Source organism: Moschus berezovskii, chromosome 13 (genome assembly GCF_049115385.1).
Source record: "Moschus berezovskii isolate FMDL1 chromosome 13, NW_MosBer_1.0, whole genome shotgun sequence".
Lineage (NCBI taxonomy): Eukaryota > Metazoa > Chordata > Mammalia > Artiodactyla > Moschidae > Moschus > Moschus berezovskii.
The window spans coordinates 57926652-57947614 of record NC_142472.1 but is presented as its reverse complement, the minus strand read 5'-3'; the positions used below and the strand labels follow the sequence as shown (position 1 = coordinate 57947614).

Sequence of the window (20963 nt, the reverse complement as noted above, 5' to 3'; positions counted from 1 at the left end):
AATGAAGTCTTTTTGGAATTTCAGAGATAGATTCTTTTATTTGAGCTAGATGATGAATGCACATTTTTGCAAGTATTTGAATATTGAGGTTCTCATCAAAACCTTTTCTCTTGTGTAGTAAAAGTAAACAAATTTTTTCATATCAATACATGTCTGATATTACATGTATATAATTCCATCTGTTCCCATGTTATCAAATTCTCAGCTTTATACCCACGAATCAGTTGTCGTCTTTAGAAACTAACTTCTGAACTGCTTTGTCATAACAGACAGCATTAGGAGGTCTAGCCTGTGGCTAGGTACTTTGTCCATCATCTGCTCCATCTTTGAAAAATCTTGTATTTTCTGGCAGAATATTTTGTACTATTATTAAACACAGGGAAATCCAAGGAAGGTAAACTATGGCATTCTCTCCTGACAAACAGAAATCCTGCATCTCATTCCAGTTTCCTCCAATACAGATGCTAGAATTTCTCCATCAAAGAAATGGAAATAACACTAATAGTGTCAGTGTTACTAAATAACACTAATGGTCTCCTCATCTAATAGCAATCCTTTATGAAATATTTACTATGTACATTTTTACATTTAGTACCCTCAATAAATCTGTAAGATAGATTCTATAATTATACCAGTTTTTTAATTAGAGAGATATATAATTTATTTTTATTTATTGTAACAATTTTACCAGTGAGGGCACTGAGACATTAATTTTTCTGCATCCAGGTGGCTGGTAAATTGCATCATCTTTCCTGTTCCTAGGAATACTGAGAGGGTAAGATGTGCAAAAGAGCCTTAGGTTCTTTGAGAAAGACATTAGGTAATTGTTTTTACTATCCTTTCGCAGTATTTCTATATGATGCACTGTCTTAACTAATTGATCAATAAGTAGTAAAACACTGGTTAACTGGCACTCAAGTAGTCAGAACTCAGTTACATTTTTAAAGGATAAAATCTGAGTCTATACTGTAACATATTTTTCAGTTGCTTCTAAAATGTCTCATTAATCTTTATTTTTCCAACAAGTTTCTCACAGATGCTTGGAGCTTTCCATTTTCTATGAAAATCAAAAACTAAGATTTTTTTTTGTCCTTATAGGCTTTTATTGCCAAATAAAATTATGAGAGGCAGCCTAAACTCACATTTTATGAGGATTCTTTGAAAATGCTTTGACACTGCCTCAGAGGAAATGGTTATTGGACTAGAGGAATCCAGACAGTGAGACATGACGGTTCTCTTAAGGCAGACACATCATCTTATAGGAAGACTAGCATGTGTGACATGTCACAGACACCCCTGAAAATATTCTGTCGATGCTCAACCTTTGAGAGTCTGCTGTATGAGTGGCTGATGAGCAGACTCTCACTATTTTGATGTTACAGCCTCTGAATAGTCTAGCTAACTGGGGATTGACACTGACTTCATTTAAAGTTTAAACTTCATTTAAAGTGATCTAAAACAAAGCCTGTATGTGAGAGAACATCTGAAAGGTAAAATCAGAGTTGCAATGACTGAAAGTGAAATTTGAGGCAATTGCAACGTCACATGCATGAAAACCCACGAGGACATAAAGGAAACTGTGCAAAGCCTGCAGCCTCTCCAGGCACATGCCAACACGCAAACTCAAACTTGAATTAGAAGCAGTAACTATGAGAGCAGGAGTATATACAAATTCAGAACAAGATTACCGTACCTGAAGACAAGGGAATTTGTCCTTCCAAATCCTAAAACTAAGGACTCTGTGATCTCAATGCCCTCAAGTCTCATCAAAGGCACCAACTGCTTTAACAGAACGCCCACCGACGGGGTGCCTATGGCCTGAAACAAGTTGATGAAAAGTGAAAAAGAGGTAACATGATAATTGAGGCTTCCTTTAACCAAATGATGATTCCATTATAACAGTTTTCAAGTACTGAACCACATCCCAAGGCACTGCCATCATTTCAGAAAAAAAAAAAACAAAAACACACGTAAATTTAAAAACAACACAATGAATGCAATTTTCACCTGGAACACAAAATCTAAAGAACACTTTTATTATAACAGTCTTCTTTAAAAAAAAAACCAACAAAACTATTTTTTTTTTTTTTTTACCACTGAGCCACAGGGGATCTCAGCATTGAAACATGTACATTACCATATGTAAAACAGATGACCAGTGCAAGTTCAATGCATGAAGTAGGGCACCCAAGGTCAGAGCTCTGGGACAACCCAGAGGGATAGGGTGGGGAGGGAGTGGTAGGGGGGTTCAGAATGGGGGGAGGACACATGTATACTTGTAGCCAATCCATGTTGATGTATGACAAAAATCATCATATATAAAGTAATTACCCTCCAATTTAAATCAATTAATTGAAAAAACAACTATGTAAATCCACAAAACCATCTTTAACAAGATAATTTAATCAAGACCCAGTTTAAAGGTGACTACTTGGTGAGGCGTGAGAGAAATGTGGTATGTGGGACACCAAACCTCAGGGCACTGATAAATACAAGTCACTCTACGATGTTCAGCAAGTTTCTTAACTTCCCTTTATTTTCAGTTTCCCAATTGTCAGGGGAGGAATAATAAATTATTCACACAAACACTCAATGGAATTTAGAAATGTGTAGGATGAAAACTCTGATCCCATATACTCCAGATGGCAGGCACAGTGCAATGAGCACTGTGAACTCTAGACAAACAAGCTAAAAAAAAACCTTACAGAATAATTCTTCTGAAGCATGTCATGTCACCTTGTTATCGTAGCTCACTGTACCATCAGGTGTCGTGGCCATTATTTCTGGAGTGGAAGCGCGTAAGTGTCCTGGGCTCATAATACTGGGTTTTGCAACTCCAAAACAAAGAATAAGGTAGTTTCTCCACAACGTAACATAGTTGTCTCCGCCGCTGGCCGTGCTGGTTTTCTTGGCATTAATTGGGCTACTAGAAATATGGAGTCGAAAACAAGAGGGAAAACTAAGTTCTGGATTTTAAGGTATCACTTATTCAACAAAGATGCTGGGAAGGGCCCCAACTGAGTTGAACAATTACCTGTCCAGGACTGTCTGTCTGGACAGGGAATGTCTCTATTGGTTGGAGAGTTGAATAGAACTTACTACCCTTTCAACCAGTAAGAGGCTGAGATTCTACAGTCAGATAATCACACTGATGATTAAGGGAGGGAAAAAACTAGCTCCAGACATGAACTTTTAACCTGTTTTTACTCAACACTAAGAATTCTGTAGTAGGATGTTCAGAAACTCTTTATGTCTCCTACATTGGCAGTGGGGTTCTTAACCACTAGCGCCACCTAGGAAGCCATGTTCAGGAGCTAGAGGATTCTATCCCCAACTCTAATATAAAATGTAAAAGGGGGAAGTTATGGTAAAACGAGCAGAACAGAGGGAGGTGTAGGGGCCCCTTACTTCGGGTCCACCAGGGGCATTACAGACTGCAGCCGCGTGAAGGCGTAGGGCCAGGCGTAGCTGAGGGCGGTGGGGCAGTGCTTGGGCAGGTTCTCCTGCCGGAGGAAGCTGAAGAGGCAGAGCACCCAAGGGTCCTTGACAGACTGGGCGAAAATCCAGACGTGGGAAGGGCTCTTCACGTCGTAATGGCTGTTGACCAGGACGGCATTCCACTCCACCAGCCACTGCAGGTCCACGCTGTGGGTCAAGGGTAGGGTCGCCTGCAGGTGCAAGAAGCAGGCTATGACACAATGCTGGGCTGTAAGGTCCATGTCCTAGCCTTGCCCAGTGCCTCTTCCTCCACAGTGCTCTGCCCGTCTACCTCTGCCACGGGCCCAGCCTGGAATCTGAAACACCCCTTCCATGGCCCCCCCGCCACGCCAGACCTGGGCTTGCGGTCATGGTCATTCCTATGTGAGGCTGTGGGTAGCAGAAGTGAAGTTTCAATGTCACAGAGCCCCGCACACTAGTACCCAGGAGCTGACCACTAAATACTTGTTAAGCAAATATACGACATTAGTTAAACTCAACCGCAGATGTGTCAATTTACATTTCTGAAAAGTTACTAATCTCTGAGATTTGTGTGTTATTACCTCTATAATTAGTTTTTTTTTTTTTTTTGCTGCACCCTGCAGCATGTGGAATCTTAGCTCCTCAACCAGGGATTGAACCTGTGTGCCCTGAACTGGAAACTCAACAGTTCTGACCACTGGACCACAAGTTAGTTAGTTAGTTCAGTCGCTCCGTCGTGTCCAACTCTCCGTGACCCCATGAATCACAGCACGCCAGGCCTCCCTGTCCGTCACCAACTCCCGGTGTTCACTCAAACTCATGTCCACAGAGTCAGTGATGCCATCCAGCCATCTCATTCTCTGTTGTCCCCTTCTCCTCCCGCCCCCCAACCTTTCCTAGAATCAGAGTCTTTTCCAGTGAGTCAACTCGTCGCATGAGGTGACCAAGGTATTGGAGTTTCAGCTTTAGCATCAGTTCTTCCAATGAAAACCCAGGATTGATCTCCTTTAGAATGGACTGCTTGGATCTCCTTGCAGTCCAACGGACTCCCTTGTAATTAGTTTTTTGTTTTTTTTAAAGCCATGATTTTTGTTTACCTTTCAGTCAGTCAGCTCAGTTGTGTCCAACTCTTTGTGACCCCATGGACTGCAGCATGCCAGGCCTCCCTGTCCATCACCAACTCCCAGAGTTTACCCAAACTCATGTCCATTGAGTCGGTGATGCCATCCAACCATCTCATCCTCTGTTATCCCCTTCCCCCCCTGCCCTCAATCTTTCTCAGTATCAAGGTCTTTTCAAATGAGTCAGTTCTTCACATCAGGTGGCCAAAGTATTGGAGTTTCAGATTCAACATCAGTCCTTCCAATGAATATTCAGGACTGATTTCCTTTAGGATGGACTGGTTGGATCTCCCTGCAGTCCAAGGGACTCTCAAGAGTCTTTACTTGGACTGAAATACCTTCCCTATGGCTTAGGGAGACGGCTACATGCAATCCCTTTTACGAAGGGCATTTTACTGATGTTTTTTTGAGGTTAAAATACCTACTTATTTTTGTCCTATGATGTCAAGCCAGAATACACTCTAAAACCCTTTGAAAGATGCACACTATGTGCGTGCAAAGCACTTTGGTTCTGTCCGACTCTGTGCAACCCTGTGGACTGTAACCCACCAGGCTCCTCCTCCTCTTGCCTAGGATTCTCCAGGCAAGAAAACTGTAGTGGGTTGTCATTTTCTCCTCCTGGGGATCTTCCCAACCCAGGGATCGAACTGGTGTCTCTGATGTCTCCTGCATTGGCAGGTGGGTTCTTTACCAATAGCACCAAAGAGATACCTGTATCTATCTTTAATATCTGTATATATAGATATATATTTACATATTGATAACACAGTTTCATGTATTTCATTTTCTTTTAAGTCCAGACTATCAAACTTGAGGAAAGTTTCAAATAATCTAGCTGTTGGGCCAGGAGATAGAATTGCTATTATATCTGTCAAGGACATAAAATGCTCCATTTTACCTTCAGGGTCTCTGAGCTCCCATGGAGCAGAGGGGTGGCCCAGTGGCCTCCATGGTTAATGGGCTGAAGAGGCACAGCTTCAGCTTCAGAGCCCAAGACTTAAGGCTCCAACACTGGCTTGGCCCAATGCCAGTGCCCTGGGAACATCTCTGAACACCCCAGAGTCTCTGCTTAATTTATGACCTGGAAATGACAGTGCTGACCTCACCTAGTTTTTAAGTAAATGACATGAGATGAGGGATGTCAAACCCGTGCACAAAGCAGCTGCTGCTTCCCCCCATGCCTCTGCTCCCCTTTCTGTGCATCTTCTTACATGCATCCCTGCTGATCTGGTCACCCCGGCTCAAGATTTAGATTCTGATAAACACAGAACAAAATCACGTGAACAGAATATGATCTGAAGGGAAACAAGATAAGTATATAAAACAATTACACCTGATGGTCTTATTTAGTATAAAAGCAATCTGAATTTCTAAACGAAGAGGTGGTGGTGCTTGTTGTTTAGTCCCTAAGTTGTGTCTGACTGTGTGTGAACCCATGGACTGTAGCTTGCCAGGCTCCTCTGTCCATGGGATTTTCCAGGCAAGAATACTGGAGTGGGTTGCCATTTCCTTCTCCAGGGAATCTTCCCAGCTGAGGGATCAAACCCAGGTCTCCTGCACTGCAGGCAGTTATTCACCACTGAGCCCCCAGGGAGGTAGCACTATACAGTGTTACTGTTAAGGTCTGCGTTGCTTGGCTAATAGTTTTAGTAATTACTGTTAACATTACAATCACAAGCAGGAACAGGGCTGCTAAAAATAGGGACCTCTGTTCAATCTCAGAAAAACTCACAAATTTATTTATAGCTCTTTGTCAAATATGCTTCTCTTCATTTATAATTATTTGCCTGGAATACACAAGGGGCAACAGCAATGTCAGTTCTACAGATCCACTCTGCCTCCCTTCAGTTATTTAGCTAAAATCAATCCAAGTCTCATTACTGTGCTATACTGATTTTTTTAAATCAAGTAATTAAAATCTGTTTCAATTTCCCTTCTACTTGATCAGAAATTACAAAGTTGCCAATATGTGCTTTAAAACAAAGACTGTCCAATAAGAATTAATTTAAAAAAATAAAATAAGACAAAGAATGTATTTGTGTAGCAGCTCGTGTCAAGCTCTATTATGCTCAGAGTCCAGATAATGGTCAAGTTCAGGCCCTAACATACTATAACATACTATAAAGTAACTACGGCTTCATCATTTTTGAGTTTCTATTCAAAAAAGAGAATAACTGTGAAAGCATCTTGTAAACTGTAAAGCACCACATTAATATAGGCTATATATAAAACCAATAATTTTTTTAAAGGATCCTGAGCAATTTCTGTAGTTTCTGAAATTTGCAAAATTTTTATCTATCTTCCTCAGACTCAAATTCTGTTTTAAATAATGTTTCTGTTTGGCTGCATCAGGATTTAGTTGCAGCATGTGGTATCTAATTCCCTGACCAGGATCCAACCTGTGCCCCCTGCATTGGGAACGCAGAGTCTTAGCCACTGGACCATGAGGGAAGTCTCACAAATTTTCTTTTAAATTTATCTGAAGGTCTCCAGAACTAGTATCTAAAAAACGAAGTCTTGTTTTCCTAAGCACATCTGTGTCAGTTTATTAACCTGACATAAAACCCCAGAATTCTTCTACATGGCTTTTTTCTCCATATCTCTTTTCCAGAGAGGCCCAAAGCTTATACTTAAGGATTATCAGCAAGCAGGATCAAACGTGTACTTACTGAATCCGAAACTGCTACATGAATAAAACTTTCGAGGATGGAAGAACTTAGCTGATCCATGACATCAATCATAGGTCTGTCATCGTCCTGTACAGAAGGGAGGCGATTACTCTCCGTGGGAAAATGAGCCCTTCCACCCTCCCCACCGCCTTTGTCCAGCACAAGAAGCAGAACAGCTTGCAAGGTAGTGATAAGGGTTTTCTCACAGAAAAGTGAGTGCCAAGGTGTGAAAAGTAGTGGGTAAAACTCCCTGTGGTTTTGAGTTTAGTCTTATGAGTTTCAGTGGAAGAAAATTAGAGCTCCAATTTGACCTTGTACTGAAAAGACGCTTCAATTTCACAAACTCATGTACATACACTTATTGAGACTGGAATCTAAACCTTAGGATCACACCTTATTCGCTAAAGTGTTCAGGTCGTCATTAATTTTAAGGAATGCAAAAGCCACAAGAGTATGCTTTGCCAGACCATGATAAGGCTACATACTTAAGTCACTGATCTGCTAAAATAACATTAACTGTTGATTGTGACTGAATTTCAGTCCCAAAGAAAGTGCACTGGAAACTGACCGCACCCTCTCTGTGGTCACCATGTTGGGCACAGCTATTTGGTAAAAGAAGCAAACTGGAAAAAAAGCACAAGAGAAAACATCTTACAGGAAATTCTTCTACATGAATAGTGCTTATACACATGAAAATGTGTATATTTGCCATTCTTTAACATAGAGAGGCTCAGAAATATGAAATCATTTACTTAGAACCCTTATAGGAAAGCTTCAGAATGTCCTTACTTGGAATGTCCTCATTCATACTCATGTATGAATGAGAATGATTTCAAAAAAGTTGTGGCTAAGAAAAACAAACAAAAAAACAACCAAGCTTAGGGATACAGAGAACAGATTAATTGGTCCCCAGGGATTGGGGGAGGGGTGGCAAAATAGGAAAAGAAATAAAAGAGGTATAAACTTCTGGCTATAAAATCAATAAGTCACACAGATGTAATATACAGCATGGCAACTAGAGTTAACAATCAGTTCAGTTCAGTTCAGTCGCTTAGTCGTGTCCGACCTTCCGCAACCCCATGAATCACAGCACCCCAGGCCTCCCTGTCCATCACCAACTCCCGGAGTTCACTCAAACTCATGTCCACAGAGTCGGTGATGCCATCCAGCCATCTCATTCTCTGTCGTCCCCTTCTCCTCCCGCCCCCAACCTTTCCTAGCATCAGAGCCTTTTCCAGTGAGTCAACTCGTCGCATGAGGTGGGCAAAGTATTGGAGTTTCAGCTTTAGCATCAGTCCTTCCAATGAACACCTAGGATTGATCTCCTCTAGAATGGACTGGTTGGATCTCCTTGCAGTACAAGGGACTCTCAAGAGTCTTCTCCAACACCACAGTTCAAAAGCATCAATTCTTCGGTGATCAGCTTTTTTCACAGTCCAACTCTCACATCCATACATGACCACGGGAAAAATCACAGCCTTGACTAGATGGACCTTGGTTGGCAAAGTAATGTCTCTGCTTTTTAATATACTATCAAGGTTGGTCATAACTTTCCTTCCAAGGAGTAAGCGTCTTCTAATTTCATGGCTGCAATCAGCATCCGCAGTGATTTTGGAGCCCCCAAAAATAAAGTCTGACACTGTTTCCACTGTTTTTCCATCTATTTCCCATGAAGTGATGGGACCAGATGCCATGATCTTTGTTTTCTGAATGTTGAGCTTCAAGCCAACCTTTTCACTCTCCTCTTTCACTTTCATCAAGAGGCTTTTGAGTTCCTCTTCACTTTCTGCCATAAGGGTGGTGTCATCTGCATATCTGAGGTTATTGATATTTCTCCCAGCAATCTTGATTCCAGCTTGTGCTTCTTCCAGCCCAGAGTTCCTCATGATGTACTCTGAATATAAGTTAAATAAGCAAGGTGACAATATACAGCCTTGACGCACTCCTTTTCCTATTTGGAACCAGTCTGTTGTTCCATGTACAGTTCTGACTGTTGCTTCCTGACCTGCACACAGGTTTCTCAAGAGGCAGGTCAGGTGGTCTGGGATTCCCATCTCTTTCAGAATGTTCCACAGTTTATTGTGATCCACACAGTCAAAGGCTTTGGCATAGTCAATGAAGCAGAAATAGATGTTTTTCTGGAACTCTCTTGCTTTCTCCATGATCCAGCGGATGTTGGCAATTTGATCTCTGGTTCCTGTGCATTTTCTAAAACCTGCTTGAACATCTGGAAGTTCACGGTTCACATATTGCTGAAGTCTGGCTTGGAGAATTTTGAGCATGACTTTACTAGCGTGTGAGATGAGTGCAATTGTGTGGTAGTTTGAGCATTCTTTGGCATTGCCTTTCTTTGGGATTGGAATGAAGAGCTGACCTTTTCCAGTCCTGTGGCCACTGCTGAGTTTTCCAAATTTGCTGGCATATTGAGTGCAGCACTTTCACAGCATCATCTTTCAAGATTTGAAATAGCTCAACTGGAATTCCATCACCTCCACTAGCTTTGTTTGTAGGGATGCTTTCTAAGGCCCACTTGACTTCACATTCCAAGATGTCTGGCTCCAGGTGAGTGATCACACCATTGTGATTATCTTGGTTGTGAAGATCTTTTTTGTACAGTTCTTCTGTGTATTCTTGCCACCTCTTCTTAATATCTTCTGCTTCTGTTAGGTCCATACCATTTCTGTCCTTTATCGAGCCCATCTTTGCATGAAATGTTCCCTTGGAATCTCTAATTTTCTTGAAGAGATCTGTTGTTTTTCCTATTCTGTTGTTTTCCTCTATTTCTTTGCATTGATCGCTGAGGAAGGCTTTCATATCTCTCCTTGATATTCTTTGGAACTCTGCATTCAGATGCATATATCTTTCCTTTTCTCCTTTGCTTTTCGCTTCTCTTCTTTTCACAGCTATATGTAAGGCCTCAATACCATATCGCAAATTTAAAAGTTGCTAAGGGAGTAGATCTTAAAAGTTACCACAAGAAAAAAAAAAAATCCTGTAGCCACGAGTGGTGATGGATGTTAATTACTTGTTGTGGTGAACGTTTCACAATATAAACAACTACGTAATGCTGAACACTTGAAACAAATAATGTTGTATGTTGCTTGTAACTCAATAAAAAAATTTACACCGAAAAGACCAGCTGTGGCTGGTTAAAGAAAGTACCATATGAGAAGCATACTTAACAGAGCTTGCTGAACTAGCAAAGAACCTGGGCTTTAGAGGCATATATAAATATGGTTTTCAATTCTAGCTCTGCCACATCCTAGCTGTTGATTTTAGGTATGGCATTTAACCTCCCTAAATCTTACTCTAAAAATCTGTGCAATGGGAACAAAAACAGTATTGATTCTCAGGTTCTTGTGAGGTTATACCTGAGGTTATTCTCAGGTAATTATTAGCCTCACAATAATAATTATCATTATGACTATAGAGACTTAATGAAGGTTTATCAAAATATACCATGTCCTAAGAGACCCATTCTCTAGATCCCAGAGATGTCCTAAAACACATCAGAAAGCTTGCTGTAGAAATGTGAACAGAAAGGACTGGGGTACATTTGAAACTATTTTCTAAAGACGATCATTTTTAGGATCATAAAACCAAGATTAGTGATTAAAAACAAGAAAATGGAAAGTAGCATTTTTCTAAATAAGCATGTGAAGTATGTCCTTCTTTCATCAACTTATGGATAGGGTTTGGCCACTTGTGCCAACAGGCAATGAACCTTAACCTTACCCCTTAACCTAAAGGAGGGCGTACAGCACTTGACCAAGTGCAGAAGAAAGGCTGGAGACAATCACTAATCAATTAATTAACCAGCTCATTTTTCTTGTCTCAAGAGGACATGTTTTCTTGTGATGCCATTTTTGTACCACTACTGAGATTAAACAACTTTCAGTAAGTGAGAATGTTTGATACTTTGCTCATTCTAAATGGAATGCATTGTTTTCCCAAGTTCATGCTCTACTATAAATGTAATAACTTCTTAATTCTCTGTACACTGAACATTATGAAAGAAAATGTTCTGTTCCTGAATCATAAGATTCACTTCTTCCCAAAGCACCGTCATGTAGAAAATCAGGAATGGTCTATTCTATTGCCCACAGAATATATAACTTAGTTCCTGCAGATCAAGAGTACGATTTCACAATTAAAAACCCACACTCTTTCAAAAATTATTTGTTGACATCATGTGACATGAAAGTACATAAAATAGTAATGCATTCTTTACAGTTTTTAAACTTTCAAGCTGTTGAAAGATATGAATTGGAAAATTCAGAAAAACAATCCATACCTCAGGCTGACCCAGAGCGACAAATAAAGCTCGAATTTCCTTGAGTATTAAAACAGACAGTTTGCGTGTGGCCACCTGGAAACTGCAGAGTAAAACCAGGGCAAAACCTTCCACAGCATGGAGTACACTGCAGTGGGGACCTCGCTCCGACTGGATTCGGTGGCTGGAGCCACTGGCAATTAGCTGTCATGCAATGAAAAAAGCAATTCTGTGTTCAGAAAAACAACAATGGAAGAAGTCGCCACTCTTCTATGTACGTCTGGCACATCTGACCTTGTAATACTAACATAAATTACAATGGCTTAGAACCAGACATGTCTATGAATTCACTGTTATTCATGAAATATCACAGATCCCTTTTTGTTTTCAGACCACTTACTGCTTTGGAATACCATCAACCCTCTGGTAGTTCTAAAAAAGAATACCTTTTCAAGGACTATTAGTAAGAATAAAAACCACTCCATCCACACCATTTGAGATGACCCTATATGTTTAAAGATAATCTAATTTGGTTTTACTTAAATTCTCTATAGCAAATTCTCTATTTTAGTTACTATTAAATTGAAGTTTCAAAAGTCGACTTTCTAATCAGATTTGGTGACCTGTTTTCATGTTAGTTTTTAATCTGAGTTTTGCATGTTAATAAGAAGGGTTCTGAAAGTTCCCAAACCAAGTGAGTCTAAAACAAGAGCAAGCAGACAACGGGGCAATTCTGCCTTCATTTCAAGTTTCCCTTTATAAGTATATGTAACCCTTGTTTTCCCTCTTGTCATCTCTTGGCAAGTGTAGGACACAAGGAAGGAGAATTGCCCTGAACCTCTTCTCTGAGGTCAGCCCATCTGGGATCTAAATATTCTCATACTTCCTGAGCCGTGACATTCCTCAGACCCTCAGTTAAGCTCGTCTAAAGCCAAACAGTTCCTCTGTGGACTCATTGCCAATGCCAAGTCATGCTGCCTGGTTCTCCTCTGATTACACTCCTCCTCAGTGTAAATGAGGAATGCTCTTCAAAATATTATCATTATTGTTTTACCTCAGGTTTGAGGCATGAAAGAATAAAGAAACCACAAGACTACTTTCTTCTCTGGATAGTGGAGAAAGCAACTAATTTGTGGCTGACTAGGGACAAAAGAACGGAGAAGGCAATGGCAAGCCACTCCAGTACTCTTGCCTGGAAAATCCCATGGATGGAGGAGCCTGGTAGGCTGCAGTCCGTGGTGTCACTAAGGGTCGGACACGACTGAGTGACTTCACTTTCACTTTTCACTTTCACACATTGGAGAAGGAAATGGCAACCCACTCCAGTGTTCTTGCCTGGAGAATCCCAGGGAGGGGGGAGCCTGGTGGGCTTCCGTCTATGGGGTCACAGAGTCGGACACGACTGAAGTGACTTAGCAGCAGCAGGGACAAAAGAAACTGGTGGGCAGCTAACTTTTATATATCCACATCCACATCTAACCCTATATCCATATTCATATCTATACCAGTATCTGCTTTAGATTCATATCCATATCAACCTCTATAATGCACATCCAACTCCATGTTTATACTCATATTCATATATCTTAGACTCATACCCATATCTGCTCTAGATTCATATCTACCTCTATAATCCACTCCACCTCCATATTCATATATCTATATTCATATGCCTTAGACTCATACCAATATCTACATCCATATCTACTCTAGATTCATATCCATATCTAGACCCATCACACATTCATATGCAGTTCTAAACCCTAATTCATATCCACACTCAGCTCTAGATCCATATCCATACCTAGATCCATCTCCACATCTATATCTAGATCCACATCCACCTCTATTATCTCTTCCCTGCTCACACAAACAGATTTTTAAACCTAATTCTCTGAAAGAAAACAATTTCTACTTTCTAAATGCCTTGTTAATAAGTCTAACCTGATGTGACATAATCATGCCCTGAGTGTCTTGGTCTCAGTTTAAGCAGATGGAAAAACTCAGGGTCACCCTTTGGAAGAAAGTTCCTAGACAGCTGAAATAAGAACCCAGAAGGTTCTCTGGGCTGCCACTTATATATACACATACTCTGTAAAAGAACATCAATTAATAGGAAGAGGGTGAAAATTACCTCTGCATTTCTGATTTTGTTGGCCTGTTCGTAGACTTTTCCTTGCGTTTGTATGACCAGTTTCCACTGGGTGAGCAGCTGGAGCAGGAGCTTAAGGGATGAATCAAGGAGTGTGTGATGCATGTCATTTACTTCCCGAAGCAGGAAGTTGGTGAAGCCAAATAGGACATCTTCCCTCCAGTCTGAGAAGTCAACAAGCAAACCCTGAAGAGAATTTTGGGCAATATGTCGCAGTTCATCATCCATATGAATAGACAGCCTGTAAGATGAATAAAGACAATGACGTCATTTACTAGTTTTTCTTCTATAGCTATAAAGGAACACATCCAGGGCTCTGCTTTTATCTGTGTCTGAAAATGGGTTACCCTCACCTAATATGATAGTTTTCACTCAGCTCCCCTAATGTTAGCATCTTATGTAACCATGGCAGTTGATTAGAACTAAGATGTTAACATTGGTTTGATGCTATTAAGTAAAATACAGATTTTATTCCGATTTCACCAGTTTTCCATTAATGTCCTTCCTGCTTCAGAATGCAATCCAAGGTACCATGTTGCATTTAGCTGTACATACTTTCTAATACATTGCTGACTATAAAATAAGCTCTAATAGTACCAAAGCTTACCACTCTTCAAGATGGTACTGGAGAAACTAAGGGACTCGTCCAGAAGTTGAGTGAAAATGAACAATTAAAAGTTAGGTCAGTTATCCTCAATTGGTTTTGCCTCCACCAAGGGATTTTTGGCCATGACTAGAGACATTACTGGTTGCCACAACTTGGGAGGGTGCTCCTGGTATCTGTTTAGAGGTAGAAGCCAAGGATGCTGCTAAACATCCTACAATGCACAGGACAATGCCTATGACAAAGAATTATCTGACCTACAATGCTGATAGTCAACAACTTATTCTATGATCAGTATTCCATGTTATGGCTATATCATAGTTTAATATTCACCCTGAATGGCATAAGGATATTTTCTGTGTTTTGATTATAATAAATAAAGCTTCTATCAACATTCATGTAAAATAAAATGCTGATAATGCCAAAGTTGAGAAATCTTGAGTTTTTCAACTGAAGAATAACAGTGTATTTGTGATTTAAGCTAGAACACAATAATATTAAATCTCAACATTGGCATGCAGCATTAGAGCTAACATCACTCTTCACAGATTTACTCATTCACTTATTTAATATACACACATTTTTGAGGCCCTCCTAAGATTCAGCCCTTAGATTGGCTGTGTTTACCGGGTAGAGTGTTAGCTAGAGTGAGGTGTGAGACAGGCCTGGAGAGGGAGCAGAGGCGGTTCGGTAGAGGGTCTGCGGGCCACCCAAGGAGGTGACATAGCACTAACAGGTTGATCATGTGCACTCTGGAGTCAGAACACCTGATCGCTGTCTTGCCTCTGTCGCACACAGCTATGTGACCACGTGCTAGCTGTGGAACCTCTCAGCCTCTGAGCCCCAGTTGGAAGACTGGGATAACAGCTGTACTTGTGTCTCATAAGCCTGCTGTGAGCTCCTCTGAGATGATCCACGCACAGTGTTGAGCACACACCAAGCATGGAGTACATGTGAGCACCTGGTATATGTACCATTTATTTACCATTTATTACTGCAAGAAAATGAACTGATTCTGAAAGTTACAGGGGGAAGTAACAGGATGAGGCTCACATCTAAGAAAAAAAAAGTTAGGCAGGAATACGGAGGGCACCTTGAAGAAGTCACAAGACTGAGGGCAGAGAACATCTGGGAGGTCATTACAGTGACTCAGGCACCAAGTGGTGGGGGCCTGACCCAAGGAAGAGAAGACACGAGGAAGGGAGAGATGGAGAGTGAAGACACCTAGGATATAGAATTTCCCAGGCTCAGCAGCCTGGAAGTGTTTAGTGTTCAAGAAGAAGGTGGCCGAGTCAACAGGGGCCCCCATTAAGTAGAACATAATATCCTCAACCAATAGAAAAAGAAACTGTGAACCAGAGTGGTTAAGGAACTTTCTCAAAGTCTGGGATTCCAGCTCAGGACTTCTCATCATTAATGCAAAGTTTTCTCCACAAAACAGGTCTGGAACAGTTCATATTTTTGAATAGACAGTGTTTCAAAAACTTGATATGGAATATCCTTATTTTCTAGAGAAGGGGTTCCCAACCTCCGGGATCTAATGCCTGATGATCTGAGGTGGTGCTGATGTAATAATAATAGAAATAAAGCACACAATACATGTAATGAGTTTGTTTCATCCTGAAACCATCCCCCTGCCCATCGCCCCATCTGTGGAAAAACTGTCTTCCATGAAACCGATCCCAGGTGCCAAAAAAGTTGGGGACCGCTGCTTTAGAGCATGAAGTACAGTAATTGGTCCAAATTTGACCAGATAACCAGGTGAAAGCTCATTCATAAGCAGGAAAGATGTATTTTCTGTTCTAAAAGCAAGTCATGTTCTACAAAGACGCTGAGAAGGAAAAAATAATTCTTCAGGGCAGACTTGCTATTAAGTCTGCAATTATCAAGCAGATCACAGTTGCTAAAAGAATACACAGAGGTCTTAAACCTGGGGCTTCTAATTAAGGACTGAGGCAGGACATTACAAACTTCCTTTGTATTTCAATCCATTTCTGTTATAGAAACCACCCAGTTTGTGCTATTTTATTATATATAAGAAATCAGGCAAGCACATTTCTTTAGAGTCAAAGTCAAGGAAGAAAACCATGGCATGGTCCATTTAGATGATGCTTTTAAGAAGTTCCAGTACTTTCCGATTTCCAATGAGACTCACTCTACTCTTCATCTCACTTTGTCATCATTCACAATTTGCAATCTGGAATCTGTCTTCACTGTAAACTGACGTGTGGGATCATAATAAGGACTCTGAGAGCCTGAAGTTGGTGCAGCCCTTGCTATTTTTGGTGACCACTGCTCTTGAAATAATGGTATTCACATGCTTGACTGGTGAAAACACTCAAAAACATTCCTGAAGTACGAACAGACAGGACGAGGGAGGGGAGAGAGTTTTGGGAATAAAAGGCCCAGTTGATAACAGAAATGGAATGTTTGTGGAAGAAAAAGGTTCAGTGTCACAGAATTGAAATGGGGTGAAAATAACATATCAAGGCAAGACTGAGTGGCAGCAGGTGAGAGAGAAGAGGAAGAAGTTGCGAAGGAACGCACCCCATGCCGTTCCTTGGAGAGTCTGAGTACAGAGCTGTGTAATCACATACAACTGCTGCTTCTTCCACCCAGAACTTTCTCATTTTTCACTTCTGTTAAGATTTTTAACTAGTTAATCACAGCATCATCTTGTGATGCACACGGGATTGAATATTATAAAAGAGAAAGTGGGAAAAAGAAAAGACTCAGAGGTAAACAAGAAAGATGCTCAGCCATCCCAAGGATGCAGAAAGTGCCGGAAGGCTGTGTGGTGCTGGCCGACCTATTTGCAGCCTCTTGGTCCAGCGACTGAGGAGTGGCTGAGGAGAGGGCGCCCCAAACCCCAGCAGGGCCATCCCATAACATAAACATCTGTGATTACAATAAATGACAGTCCTGTGCGAATCTGGAGGCTGCAACTGAGAGAGAAGAGAAACGTTTAGAGAAGGCAACTCAGGAAGTTTGACCAGCTTGGGAGACCTGAAGGAAAATTTCTAAGAAGCTGATCTGGTTTCCAGGAGCCGAAAATGGGGTCACAGGTATATGGTTACACACAAGATCACCGATAGGGCTTGAAAGGACTCCACCATGACATAGGAGTCAAGCACACCCAAAAAACCGCTACTGCCAGTGTCAACTGCATGTGTCATCCCCTCGTCCCCCTCTCCACTGGCAGGTGGCATGGGGTGCAGGGACCAGAGTGGCCTGATTCAACAGGTGGCCATGGCCAATGGTCCCGAGGCCCTGCTTGGAGTGATCCAGGTCAGGGGCGTAGTGTGAGCACTGGGGCACTTACGCTGAGTAAGGATGTGGGTAAAGTGGGGAAAACCCAGAGCCTGAGCAAGGCCACCTTCTTTGTTGGTCAGAGCAGACAAACCACTGAACCAAACATACTTCCGTAAAGGTGAGCTCCACTTCAGGTGGAGTCGGCTCAGTCGCTTTGAAGAGTCTGGTTACTGGAGGGACGCTGGGAGTGATTGCAAATTCACAAACTACACCCAGAAGAAAAGCTCCATTAGAAAGGACAGCTTCCTTTCAACTCTGGCAGGACCGACCAAAGGTTATCAGACACAAGAGGGACCTGATGGCCCACAACATCACCAAGGGCAGAAGGGGAAGAAATGGTTGTAAAGTGAAAGCCAAGAGGGAGACAAAGGGTTTCTAAGAGGAGTGACACATGCTGACAAGTGGACTGTTAACCTCTGCAATGCTTACACCAGAAGCAGTGGAAATTTCCTCTCTAAGATGTTAGGAGAATGCTGCTGCTGCTGCTGCTAAGTCGCTTCAGTTGTGTCCGACTCTGTGCAACCCCATAGATGGCAGCCCACCAGGCTCCCCCGTCCCTGGGATTCTCCAGGCAAGAACGCTGGAGTGGGTTGCCATTTCCTTCTCCAATGCGTGAAATTGAAAAGTGAAAGTGAGCTTCCACTATTTACAGTGCTTTGAACTACATCTCAATTAAAACGCAGAAATAAGAGGAAGTGGTCTAACAAGGACCTACTGTGTAGCACTGGGAACTCTGGGCAATGTTATGTGGCAGCCTGTATGGGAGGGGAGCTCGAGGGAGAATGGAGACATGTATAACACATGTAATGTGTGGCTGAGTCTCTTTGCTCTTCACGTGAAACTGTCACAAACACTGTCTGTTTATTGGCTATATTGTTTAGTTGCCAAGTTATGTCTGACTCTTTGTGATCCCATAGACTGCAGCCTGCCAGGCTCCTCTGTCCATGGGATTTCCCAGGCAAGAATACCAGAGTGGGTTGCCATTTCCTTCTCCATAATTGGCTATACCCCAGTACAAAATAAAAAGTTAAAAAATAGTAAGATAAAATTATAAAATAAAAAAAAATGAATAAGGGGTTTATTGAGGCAGTATGTTCTCACCTGGCTACTCAAAACAGCCACCCTCTGCTATACACACACAGGCTAAAGAACCAGCGATGAATGGTAAATTTAAGTATTTTTCAGATACCACCAAAGATTGTGGAACTGTGAATGTCTGACCTCAAAGTTCTACCAACTGAAAAGAAATACTGCATATAATGTGTTTGTCATTTTGCATAAAACCAATGACATCTGTCACTTCCATTCTGCTTCAGGAAAATTCTATAAATTTGAGCAACTGACTTTTACTCTTCTGAAATTCAAGCTCCTTGTCTGAAAACAGGAATGAATGTGTGCCCACTTTCCTAACATCATGTATATGAAACTGCACTGTACATCGAGGCATAGTATGTTATTCAGATTCAAAGATGTCTAAAAATAATGACTAACATTTGCTCAGAGCTTACTGTGTTCTAGCCCTGATGTTAAGTGATTTGTACGTATTGTTTAATTCTCACAAGCCTATTTCACATTTTTGAAAGGAGGCTCAGCAAACCCTGAATGCAACTAGAGTGCCACAGGAAGTGACGAAGGAGCCTGTGGACTGTTGGGTGGACAGGTCCTTCCTGTTGTCAAGGGCAGAGCAGGAAACATTCGGGAGGTGAAAGAGAAAAAAGATGGCAATTGCCAAGGAGAAGAGTAAGCTCCCCCTTCTTTGTTTGTGGCTCAGACAGTAAAGAATCCACCTGCAATGCAGGAGACCAGAGTTTGATCCCTAGGTTGGGAAGATCCCCTGGAGAAAGGAAAGGCTACCCATTCCAGTAACCTGGCCTGGAGAATCTCATGGACAGAGGAGCCTGGCGGGCTACAGTCCATGGAGTTGCAAAGAGTTGAACATGACTGAGCAAGTAACACTTTCACTTTGACTTGAACTGCTGGGAAGGGAGCCTCTGGAGGACAAATCCTTGAAACTCCTGTCACTAAAAACTGACACTTGCCATCTACCTCTACAAAGATTAAATTATGAGCCATTGCAGCTGCTGACCTTCAACACCTTCTGAAAGGAGTTCAGGATGGAGATCAGCAATGAGGCACACTGTGCTCTGGGAAAAACTGGCAGAGCAGGCCTTCAGATAGTAAGATATTTTCAGGAGACGATTTTATGAGCCTAATTCATATACCTCTTCATATCTAGAAAAGCACAAAAATCCATCGTGGTGACATGTAATCTTCATGAATAGCAGCTGACTTCAGGAGACTAGCAGAAACCTTCTGCAAAAAATATATGCTCGATTTCACGTAGTTCCCCCTTCACCGAAATCACATATATACTTGACCTTCCCCCAACTTCTTTGGAGCAGTTTCTCAGAGCTGTCTGAAATGCTGTCTTCTGGGCTACAGCCCTTATTTTGCCCCCACTAAAACCTAAACAACTTTCATACCGTATCAGTATATATATATTTTCAGTCGATACTCATTCAGAGAACGGAGCTGTGAGGGGCAGCAGAGCCTGCATGAAAGTTGGTTTGCTGATTATGAAGCAAACCAAGTTTTTCTCCAGTAAAAATGTACCATGGATGTAACCATGAGACTGTGTGAAATAAAAGGGCTCACACCTCTCTGATGAGACCGTGTCAGAAGTCAACTGAATCCAAATGTGACTGGACTGTAGGGGAATAAAGTGAGCGAAGGCTTGGAACTCACATTTACTGCTCTTCAGCTCCTTCACTTCTGTCCTGTGACCTTCTTGAGAGCTGAAGGGAATCATTTTCTCATAGGTTAATGGACCCAATGTGAGGGCCAGCTCTCTGAGTTATCCTTCCCCTGAGAGAACGGCCTCCAGCTTCTTTTGAAGTTTATGAAAAAGCCCTCTTCACAGGCTTCCCATATAAGTCCAGTCATCTTCTTGAGAGTTCAAGTCTCGAGGTGAAGTCAAGAATATTTATTTGTTCTTTCCCCTCATAAAAACAGGACCCATTGCTTTGGGCTTTGTAAGAATGTACACAATAATAAACACGATACACTATAAATAGCATTGCCATTCCAACCACGTCTGACAGAATTCCCTCCTGACATGCCAGGCACGGAGGATCTGCAGACCCAGGCGTCACTGGATGGGTCTATCAAGGTGATCCCAGAGGTAAGAGTCTCCCACTCAGATTTACAGCAAAAGAGCGCTAGAGATGTTACCAAAAGGCTGTACGACATTTAAAAATTTAGCATTTCAAAGGGCTTAGTTACATAATCATCACCAATTAGAAAGTCACTGAAATAAGTGAACTTCACTTCTACTTCAGTTTAACTGATAACTGTCTTTTCTCTGTTGACATTT

General features: G+C 41.6%; 1 protein-coding gene across 7 annotated transcripts in view; it reads right to left on the bottom strand.

Moving 5' to 3' along the window:
- The window catches only part of FRY (FRY microtubule binding protein), a 438131-nt gene that overhangs the window by 98281 nt on the left and 318887 nt on the right, over positions 1–20963 (bottom strand). For all 7 annotated transcript variants that reach the window (XM_055426288.2, XM_055426285.2, XM_055426286.2 and 4 more), the window contains 6 exons: positions 13657–13915; positions 11544–11726; positions 7250–7336; positions 3409–3668; positions 2737–2926; positions 1694–1818 (listed from right to left, as the gene is read on the bottom strand). In XM_055426288.2, coding sequence (XP_055282263.2) covers positions 1694–1818; positions 2737–2926; positions 3409–3668; positions 7250–7336; positions 11544–11726; positions 13657–13915 — 1104 coding nt within the window. The remainder of the gene's footprint in view (positions 1–1693; positions 1819–2736; positions 2927–3408; positions 3669–7249; positions 7337–11543; positions 11727–13656; positions 13916–20963) is intronic.